The sequence below is a fragment of the Bombyx mandarina genome, chromosome 19 (assembly GCF_030267445.1).
Source record: "Bombyx mandarina strain Sakado chromosome 19, ASM3026744v2".
Classification (NCBI taxonomy): Eukaryota; Metazoa; Arthropoda; class Insecta; order Lepidoptera; family Bombycidae; genus Bombyx; species Bombyx mandarina.
The window spans coordinates 10,401,343-10,412,863 of record NC_143225.1 but is presented as its reverse complement, the minus strand read 5'-3'; the positions used below and the strand labels follow the sequence as shown (position 1 = coordinate 10,412,863).

Below are 11,521 nucleotides of genomic sequence, written 5' to 3'. Positions count from 1 at the left end.
GTAGGTTTAAATTTCTTAGGACTTTTTGGCGGGAACGCGAGGAGTGAAGTTGTGTGATTTGTTTTATTTTGTCTGTTTAGTGTTTCTTCGGGTTTAAATGTGTAATAATGGTGGTTTATTAACCGTTTAATATCTGTGAAAGTGCACAAATGTGGGAAAATGAAACAAAGCCGCTGGACGTAACTTCTCGGGATCCTCCAAAAAGTCCACTGAAATTTTTTTAGTAAATACCACCATTTTACTGAGATTAGATTTCATCTCATATCATCTCATTTAATTTCATCCCAGTTGATTAATGTCTCAAATTAATCATTTTCATTTCATTTCACTCCATAATATCATTTTTCATAAAATTAAGAATATACATTAAAATAAGACATGACTTAAAGGTCTCAATTACCAGGTCATAAAATCTCTTAAAAAAATTAAATTTCTTAGGACTTTTGGCGGGAAATCGAAGAGTGAAGTTGTGTGATTTGTTTATTTCGTATTAATGTTTCTTCAGGTTCAAATGTGTAATACGGGTGGTTTAATAATTGTATAATATCTGTGAAAGTGTACAAATGTGGGAAAATGAAACAAAGCCGCTGGCGTAACTTCTCGGGATCCTTCAAAAAGTCCACTGAAAAATCTCAGTTAATGACCACCATTTTACTGAGATTATATTTCATGCCATATCGTCTCATCTCACATCAGTTAATTTCATCCCAGTTGATTAATATCTCAAATTAATCATCTTCATTTCATTTAATTACACTCCATATTATCATTTTTCATGACTTAAAGGTCTTAGTTACCAGGTCATAAAATACCTTAAAAAAATTTGAATTTATTAACTTTATTAAATTAGTTAATACACATAGGTCTATGCATTAGTTTCATCGAAAATACTTACGTTAGACACTCTAGGTGAGGTTAAAAGTTATGCAAAAATTAAAATAAAATAGAAGTTATGTCATCTATAAGAGCCGCAGGTTTGGTTATTTTCAGAAATTATAATCAAATTATACAATTCCTATTACTGCAAACATCCTACGGAGAACATCATTGGACACCACCAAAAGGTAAAATGAATGAATTTAATACATATCCGATATAATAACAAAACCGAATTTATCATCACTGGTTAATCTCAGCACTAATTACATGAAATTTACTAGGACATGTTGATCCTGGAGAAACTGATTGGATGACAGCTTTGAGAGAAACAAAAGAAGAAGCCGGTCTGTGCGAAGATCACTTAGATGTAAGAAATTGGTTCTTATGAACTTTTCAACATATTAGTATTTGTAGAAGAGAATCAAAAAACAGATAACAGGAGTAATCATATCCTGATATCACCTAATATTTAAATTTACCTGCAAACCAGTTTATAGATGTTATACTTATTGCCAACGCCATTAATTAAATTAAAAAGGCAATCATTTTAAAAACTTCATTTCAGATTTACAAAGACATAAACAAAACTTTAAATTATGAAGTGAACGGAGAACCCAAAACTGTTGTGTACTGGTTGGCGAAGCTTAAAAATCCTGAACAAACAGTCACCCTTTCATCTGAACACCAAGATATGAAGTGGCTCTCATTGCAAGAAGCACAGGCAATATCAAAATATGAAGACATGAGACAATTGCTTGCGGAATTTTATGAGAAATGTAAAAGTCGATAATCGAATTATTAAAATTATTATTAATCTTGAAATTGTATCTTTGTCAAGTACCACTTCCATACACCAATGATCAATGTATATCATAAAAAAACAATGTTTATAAGTGTTTGAAAATAAAAATTAACAAACTAGATCTTATATCATATGCCTCTGTGGTGTGTAAATACCTCTGTAGACCACAGAAATAACTTTTTTAAATTATATCTGTATTTGTTAGATAATCAATTTATATTAACAGCATAGTGTTTGTCAAATAATGATTGTGATAGCATTTCACAAAAATTATGGCATGTGTTAGTAAAAGGAATTGCTGTGTTAGAGTTAAACAAACTAGATATGTAGCCAAATACAATATTTAAAAAAAATCATGAAGCGTTTGTGTTCTGATTAGAAAATATAAATAGATTTTAGTAGACCAGATTACTTGGTCCACTTTAGATTTCCATGAATACCGTATTTAAATAAAATTCTAATAATTAAATAATAGATAGCAAACTTAATATTTAAGAAAAAAAAAATATTCTTAGATGGGTGGACGAGCTCACAGCCCACCTGATGTTAAGTGGTTACCGGTGCCCATAGACATCTACAACGTAAATGCCGCCACCCACCTTGAGATATGAGTTCTAAGGTCTCAGTATAGTTACAACTGCTGCCATACCAAAATATATTAAGTGTATAATCTATGGCCATACCCTTCAAACTGAAACACATTACTGCTTCACGACAGAAATAGGCAGGGCGGTGGTATTTACCCGTACGGACTCCCGTACAATAGTACAACAACTCCTTCTCGACCTTTTCAAACCTTAAACTCCTTCTAGACTTCTTTAAGCTTAACAACCTTCAAGTCCACTAACAAACTACAACATAACTCATAACAAATAACCTCACACAACTTCAACATACTCAACACTTGAATTCACATAACACATGCAACCTTACATTAATCATACAACCTTTTATTATCCATACAAACTTTCATTCTTTCATTTCTTAAATTTTCTCTCTTTTCTTAATATTAAGAATTCAATTATTTTAATATAAAACTAAAACAAAAATTCCAAACAACTATTTTAACAAAAAGTGTTTTTTAAATAGCCCCTCATCACCTACAGAACCCAATCCGATCAAATTTAACCGTGCAACAAAATCAAATGAAAACGAAATGAAATGAGATGAGATGATATAGGATGAAATAAAAGCTCAGTAAAATGGTGGTCATTTACTGAGATTTTTTCAGTGGACTTTTTAGAGGATCCCGAGAAGTTACGTCCAGCAGCTTTGTTTCAACATTGAATAGACAAATTAAAACACATCACACAACTTCACTCCTCGCGTTCCCGCGAAAAAGTCCCCAAAATGTCTTAGTCTATTTATTTTTTTTTTTTTTTTTTTAATTTATTGAAATCATTGGCAACACGGCCATCAGCTTAAACTAATTTTACAAAAAAATAGTACATGAACTAGAACTTACAATAAAAACACAAATAAAAGAAACAAACCAAACCAAGAAACAATTACAAATCATTGAAAACAACAAATTAATGACAAAATGAATTGTAAGAACTTACTATAAAAAAAATAAAAAATTACAAGTTTTCTTTCAACAAACAACAAAAAAAGAACATGAGTCGTTATAAAAAATAATTAAACTTGCACATAAGCAGGAGACCTATGATACATTCATGAATTATACATTCATAGTCGTTCTATAGTGTGAAGTACAAAATTATACACTATTGAGAATAGTTGTGGAAGCTTTAAAATACCTTGAATGGAATTAGGAATAGATTTTAAGCCTGTGTCTTTACATAATGCATTAAACAATAATCTCTGTTGATTGAATTCAGGACAATTAAAAAAAATATGATCTAGATCACACATGCCAGAGTTACAATAAGTACATGCAGTTGATTCACTTAACTTTAATCTAAAAAGATGCGCAGGAAAATGGCCGTGGCCTATACGTAATCTACAAATAATCGATATAAAGGCTCTTCCCGGGAAGAATCTAAAACTATCAAACCAAGATTTAGTACTAGGTACTGGGACTATTTCAGCTAACCATTTACCTTTCGTTTCTCTGGACTTAGACAAGTAATTATACCAACGTTTCATCATATTTTGTTTAATTGAATAAACTAAATCTGAGTACGGAACTTTAAAATCGGAAATATTTATATCTTTTGTAGATTTGGCTAATTTATCAACAAATTCATTACCCACAATACCACAGTGACCTGGCACCCAGCAAAATTCAATAAATATATTTCTGAAATACAAAGAACTCAAACAACTTCTTAACTTATAAATTAAATAATTTACAGATGCACTAATACATTTATTTTTAAGAGCTTGCAAGGCGCTCATTGAATCAGATAGAATTAGAATTTTGTCCCCTGCAGAGTAATTTACTCGAATGTGCTCTAAAGCATATATAATACCTAGTACTTCAGCCGAAAAAACAGAGAAAAAATTGCTACATTTATAAACTGATCCTATGTTCATGGACGAATCAAAAAATGCAAAACTAGTTCTATCTTTAGTTTTAGAGCCATCTGTATACACTTTAACAAAATCAGTCCTATCTTCAAGGAACTCCAGAAAATCATTTTTAGATTTAAACTTGATTAGATCAACAGCCACATCTCTCAACATGTCATGAAAGTTATATTCGAAACAAGGCAATAGAGTAGACCAAAATACCACATCCTGAAATTCAAAATTCAAGTACGTTAAGGCACTGGATATGGATGAAGAATTAGGAAGCGGAATTAAATTATAATTTGGAATATTTGCATACTTCAAATACCTGTAAGTTACTTGATTATCACGGCTAATAAGCTTAAGGCAATAATTATCTAATATAAAACTTCTTCGTATGAATAAAGGAACAATACCAGCCTCAACTTCCAAGGAATTAATTGGAGACGACATCATAGCACCAGTAATTATTCGTAATGCTCTATTTTGCACAATATCTAATTTCTTAAGAATAGAAAAATTTGCGTCCGAAAAGAACATACAGCCATAATCGAAATGGCTTCGGATTGTTGCAATGTAAATCGTTTTTAAAACTTTGGGATCAGCTCCCCATTTTATTCCAGTTAGCGATTTTAATATATTCAAACCTAATTCAGCTCTTTTACAAATAACATCAATATGAGTTTTCCACGAAAGATCAAAATCTAGAGAAAGACCAACATATTTTACGAAAGATTGAGCAGGAATAATATCATAATTGTATAAAACTTTAGGGTAATGCAATCCATTTTGGGAAAATAAAATTGCAGAACTTTTGAAAATATTGACCTCAAGTTTTAGGGAATTTGTAAGTAAATCGTAAATATTACGCAAACAACTATTCATAACCGATTCACCACTTTTAATATCATTACAGTTTACATAGAGAACAAGATCGTCAGCAAAGAATAAATGTTTAACAGAATTTGGAATTTTCTTTATGAAACATACTAAACTAAGTATGAATATGAGAGGTGATAAAACGCAACCTTGAGGAGTACCTTTTGTAGAAATTTTAGGACCAAATAAACTAGATTTAATTTTCAAAAACATAGAGCGCTTGTTCAGGAAATTGTACAGCCAGAACAGAACATGTCCTGGAAAGCCTAAAGAATGTAGACTTTCAATAAGGTAGGAATGATCTATATTATCAAAAGCCCCTTTAATATCCAAAAATACCGCTAATGTAAATTGATTATTATGGAAGTTATTTTTAATATCGCCAATCAAACAGCTTAAGTTATCTATTGTACTTTTACCTTTACGAAATCCGTATTGAGTACTTGGTATTAAGTTGTTATTTTCAGTAAACCACTCTAACCTGTTTTTTAACATAGTTTCGAAAATTTTCGAAAAACAAGAAGTTAAAGAAATGGGTCTGTGAGAATTGATACAGTTGGGATCCTTGTAAAGCTTTAAAATCGGTACTACATGTTGAGTTTTCCAAATCGGAGGAATACAGTTGTTTTGCCAAAGATCATTAAATATTTGACATAAAATTTCCTTGGCATACTGGGGAAGATTTTTGATTACTTTATAAGGGATGAAATCAGGACCAGGGGAGGTTTCCTTTTTATTTTCTAACGCAGTCGCAAATTCGCCCATAGAGAATGGGTCTACCAACCATTGAGCCTCCAGTTTTCCGTGGCTGTTAAAAAAATCTTGTAACTTAGATTCGGAAATTTCATTCTCAGAACCAGCTATCGAATCCAAAAACAAAGATGCATTAGCGGAATTTTGAAAAAAACTTGAAGACGTAGAAATATTATTGAGTTTAGCGTGCTTAAATCTACGAATGTGATCCCAAATAATTTTACTCGAAGTCATTCGATTGAATGATGAACAAAGATTCATCCAGCTTGAACGTTTTATTTCCTATAAAGTTCTTTTCTTCAAAGCGTCCAGCTTTTTAAAAATAATATAGTTTTCCATATTTGGATAATGCTTGTACGATAATAAAGCAACTTTGGCTTGTAAAACTACGCGGTCACAATCAGCATTCCACCAAGGAACAGCTTTGGAATAAATCCGTTTTTTGTGCGAGTAACACTTTTTGTCAAAAGTCATTATTAAGTCATGTAAAATACTCAAAAACTTATTATAATTTTCAAGAGAGTTATCAGCGAAGCTAAAACTTGAAAACTCACTTTCACATAACTTATTAAATTTTGACCAGTCAATCTTATTAAAATTTATGTTAGCTAAGGAGGTATTATCTAGTGTATCAACTTGATTTATTGAAAAGGTGGTCGGGCCAAAGGAAGAAATAAAAGCATCGTTAAAGATTTCAATAAATAGAGGGAAATGATTACTACTGAGCAAATCATCAAGGACAGAAACTGTGCAACTAGAGCTAAGAGCAGGGGATGCGAATACTAGATCCAATAAATTACCTTGTTGACCAAATGGAGCAAAGGTCGTGATTGTGTCATCATTTAAACAAACCAACTCAGAACTTTCCACATAATCATGAAGGGCTTTACCTCTTCTATCATTGACTCTTGAACTCCAGGAAGCATGATGTGCATTGAAGTCACCAATTATTAAATAATTATTTGAAACAAATTTAGAACATGAATCTTTCAATAAATTAATAGTGAACTTACCATTTGGTGGTGGAGGAATGTAAACACATAGAATGTCAAAAGAAAAATTATTAATGTAAACTGTAATTAAAATATTTTGAAAATGATATTGAGAAATTGTGTCTATTATTTTAAATTGATACTTAGAGCGTAATGCAATAGCAACCCCACCATGTGGTTGGTTGGAATCTCTTCTTATAACATTAAATCCAGGTAATTTGATGATTTTATGTGAAGTTAACCAGGTTTCATTGAATAAAATCATATCAACACACTTGTCCAGTTTACTGAGGAAATCTTTAAGTTGATCTAATTTAGGAAATAAACTTCTAGAGTTCCAATGAATGATATTAAACTGACCAACAGAATTATGCATATAAGATTGAGTAGAACTATCCATAATTTATGATGTAAAATTTGTTACTAGCATTTCTTTAATTAATTGAGTAGATATAGGTCCAGAAGGGGATTTAGAATCCTTTTTCTTTAACAATTCTATTAAAGTTTTTGTAATGGTTCTGATGACAATTTCTGAATTGATAATGTCTGAAATTAAAGCCCTACCTTGAGGGGTCTTCGCAGATATAGGTATGTCAGAAGAGGTCACGGGGTTCTTAATAACAGGAGTCTTTAGTATGGCTGCATATGATGTTTGCTTGCCGATGATCTTATTTTTTACTTCAGCAACCTTGGCTGCCTTTACTGAGCAAGAGTAAGAAACTGCAGAATGTGGCCCACTGCAGTTGGAGCACTTGAAGATGTTGGGAGTGCTGCACTCCTTATAAAAATGATTGCCTGAACAAATAGAGCAAACTTGAGTGGCTTTACAGGCACCACTTCCATGTCCGAATTTGTAGCATTTGAAGCACTGTAACACAGGTCTAATATAATCCGAAACAGGCATCCAAATATGCTCGTATGTGACGTGATCAGGATGGCTAGACGCCAAAAATGTAACCAGCACAGTTTGCAGTGGCTTGTCACTTCCATTCTCTTGTTTTTTGAAAAATCTTTTTACTCCGAGTATTGTGCATGAAGCTTTTAAATTTACTAAAAGAGATTCTTCGTTCAATTCCACAGGAGCTCGAATAATTCCTTGACTCTCAATGCTATCGTAAGGTATTTTTGCTGTCCAATTGTTTAACTCCATAAAACTTACATTTAATAAAAAAGCGTTGGCATCCCGAGCACAGCCAAAGTAAATTTTAGCAAAAAGTTCCCAGCAGCTTTGACATACTGGACCCCTTGAATATTTTTTAATGCTTTATTTATTTTTAACAGGTCCATTGGGACTCTGTTATTAGGTTGTGAGATGCTTGATTGAAGAAGCACTGGGTATTCTTTTTTTGTAAGGTCTTCGTAAAGAGCATGGTGGTCTTTAAAAAGACCGCGCTTATTTTTAATGAAAGTCATTTTTATTTTGCGGCTTTCGTAGTATTCAGATGACTTCATTCTTCTTTTTCCCATTATTATGGGAGCGGACACAGGGGCGGAGCTGAAGCCCTCACCCCCGTCGTCATCGTCCATTATTACGGAACACACTTATGAAATATAATTTTAAACTCAAACACAGTGAAAAATTAGGAAACAATGTCGTAAAAAAGGGCTAAAACCAAATAAATTAAAATTAACTTGAAAAAAGCGCCTATTTAGTTTGACGTTCCCGCCCTTTTTTTTTGTGTCTTAGTCTAGTCTAGTCCATAGATTATACACTTAATATGTCTAGTCTGTCTCAAGGTCTAGTATAATACCTATGATTTTAATGTCGATAACTGGTCCACCATAGTTAAACACTTAATTTTTCGTTTTAAATGATTTACATTCTAACTTTATTCATTATTTTTATTCATTTATTAGATATAATTAGATTAGTCATTGTTGTTAGTTGTGTCTAGATAGTAAAATAAAACAAAACTGGTAGTCAACATTGATAGGCGGTAAAAGGCTACACTTGGCTAAATTTAGTCGACTGAATTCAGACTCTACTGAGTTCAGTTAAGTGTAATGAATGCTGTTATTAATGTATATTAGTAAGTTAGCCTACTAAATTCAGTAGCAAGGATGGTTTCTGACTGACTAAATCATTTAAAAGCCTAATTAGAAACGCATTTAGGAAGGGGTAATCGTATTTATTTACTTAATGATTTCAGTCGTCCAATAGGTCTCCGAGCGTAAGGACATTTTAGTTTGTTTTTTACTTCCGAATGAAAAGCATTTATTTCTGTCACCTTTATTTAATATTCCAGACATTTATAAAATTAAATAGCCCGACATGTTTCAGGGATAATTTTTGTCAGCAAGGGGTTGGGATATTAAAGAACTAAATTTTAATCTTGATACGAATTTCCTGTTGCAAGAAATCTTAATGTTACAACCAATCTTTCTTTTGAACTTATGCTATCTCGTAGGATAGTATCCTGCTTTTGAATAAACGGTGTCACAAGGTTTAATATTAGGTCAAACGATTTCGAATGCTTTCATATATAATATCTAAAGTCTGCTGGTTCTAAATCACTCCTAATCTTCATATTTGCTAACTTTCCGCGCAGCAATAAATATTTCTTTACCCATATTCTTCTTTTTCTTTTTTTTTGTTTCAATTGAGCCGACAGCGAGGGCTACGCCAAGACCAATTTTTTGTTGTCTAGACAATACTGGGGCCATCCTCTTACACACACGACACGTCCTACTTCGTCGCGCTTAAACTGACAAGTGATTCAGTAACAGAATTTAGAACACGGTAATCAGAAGTTTCTAACTTGCTTCAGTCGATAGCCAAGCGTATCAAGTGTATCTCACTGCCATATCTATGTTAGACTTTTAGGCGGGAACACGAGGAGTGAAGTTGTGTGATTTGTTTTATTTTGTCTATTTAGTGTTTCTTCAGGTTTAAATGTGTAATAACGGTCGTTTATTAACTGTTTAATATCTGTGAAAGTGCACAAATGTGGGAATATGATATAAAGCCACTGGATGTAACTTCTCGGGATCCGCCAAAAAGTCCACTGAAAAATCTCAGTAAATGACCACCATTTTATTGAGATTATATTTCATCCCATATCATCTCATCTCATTTTATTTTATTTCACCCCAGTTGATTAATGTCTCAAATTAATCATCTTCATTTCATTTCACTCCATATTATCATTTTTCATAAAAATAAGAATATAAATTAAAATAAGACATGACTTAAAGGTCTTAGTCACCAGGTCATAGATCCCTTAAAAATATATTTATGTTAACGACCACGGAGTCCATAGGTGGGAAAATGAAACAAAGCCGCTGGACGTAACTTCTCAGGATCCTTTAAAAAGTCCACTGAAAAAATCTCAGTAAATGACCACCATTTTACTGAGATAATATTTCATCCCATATCATCTCAACTCATTCATTTAATTTCATACCAGTTGATTAATGTCTCAAATTAATTATCTTCATTTCATTTCACTCCATACATATTATCATTTTTCATAAAAATATCCCATATCATATCATTTAATTTCATGCTATGATTCATATATTAATTAACTTCATTTCATTTCATAATATCATATTTATTATAAAATATGTTGGATGCTTAAGATTTTGAGGGGATTGGGTTCTGTAGGTGATGAGGGGCTATTTAAAAACACACTGCTTCATTATAATTATATTGCAGATAATTTGAACACTGTTACACCATTATAAAATTATTATCTTTATATTTTTTATAAAACTCTTACATGTTTCTTTGACCGTGTCTAGATGAGAAGTCCTAACTTTTTCTTACGAGAAGATAATCATCTGTTTTTTAAACATTTAAAATTATTCTAATATTCGAAATCTGTAATCATGTGTCAAGTGTTGCCTGCCATTACATTTATATTCAAACTCCAACAAAAAATATATATAAGATTACGCTTAATGGTATGATCATAGATTATACACTTAATAGGGTATGATACCTTTGCCTTTCCATTTGGAAAAATAAAACTACTACTACTACTGAGTCCATAGATTAAGCCAGAATAAACCAATGAAGTAGGAAACCTATGGAAATGAAACGTCAACCAAAATTTCGTGCCACTGTGACGTCATCTGGCCACAAAACATGGCGGCTTTAGTGCTGTACAAAAGATTTCAATGTTATCAGGTTTTATCGATAAACGTTCTTGGCTCATTTTATTTTAAATATTGTTGAGTATTATTTATTTGTAGAATTGTGCAAATATGATATGATTTAGATGGGTGAAATCTAAGACAAGTTCGTCCTTCGAATTTGCCAAGTAAACGATATGATGATTTTTAAAAGTTGTCGTTTGTCGCAAAACATAAAGATATGGCGTAGTTCAAAGCCATCAGCCCATTTCCAGCATGCTAAATGTTATCGTATTTTGAGTACGTGTTTTTCTTAGACTATTACAATCTATTTTAATTGTTTTGCTGACTCTAAAGTCCGTAATATACTACCGCAGCGCACCCCAAGGAAGGTGCGCCGCACCATTTGAATCACTTTCGCTTGAGAGTGATTAAAATTTTAAACTTATCAAGGGACCGCGTGAAAAAAAAAACACCTACAGAACATTTATTCATTAATTACAAACGTCATTCCTTGTGACTTCCTCTCTAAAATCACTTAATTATTAAATATTTAACAAATTTACAATAGTGTTTTACTCACTGCGGAATAAAACTATTTTATTTAAATAGTTCCGAAGAGATTTTGTCGGTAGCCTTTTTCCCGAAATATCTAAACAGAATG

The 11,521-nt window shown here is 32.1% G+C and overlaps 2 protein-coding genes and 1 pseudogene across 2 annotated transcripts; 1 reads left to right on the top strand and 2 right to left on the bottom strand.

Moving 5' to 3' along the window:
- Nucleotides 1–22: 22 nt before the first annotated feature.
- Nucleotides 23–1,701, top strand: Apf (purine phosphoribosyltransferase family protein Apf). The gene is made up of 3 exons (XM_028187974.2): nucleotides 23–1,064; nucleotides 1,161–1,246; nucleotides 1,445–1,701. The coding sequence occupies exons 1-3, from the start codon at nucleotides 953–955 to the stop codon at nucleotides 1,667–1,669; spliced, it is 423 nt and encodes a 140-aa protein (XP_028043775.2). The 5' UTR covers nucleotides 23–952; the 3' UTR covers nucleotides 1,670–1,701.
- Nucleotides 1,702–3,244: 1,543 nt separating this feature from the next.
- Nucleotides 3,245–4,945, bottom strand: LOC149500874 (uncharacterized). The gene has a single exon (XM_089735379.1). It carries the CDS (start codon nucleotides 4,694–4,696, stop codon nucleotides 3,371–3,373), a length of 1,326 nt encoding a protein of 441 aa, XP_089591505.1. The 5' UTR covers nucleotides 4,697–4,945; the 3' UTR covers nucleotides 3,245–3,370.
- Nucleotides 4,946–7,183: 2,238 nt separating this feature from the next.
- On the bottom strand, nucleotides 7,184–8,215 carry LOC149500873 (uncharacterized; annotated as a pseudogene).
- Between the last annotated feature and the right edge of the window lie 3,306 nt (nucleotides 8,216–11,521).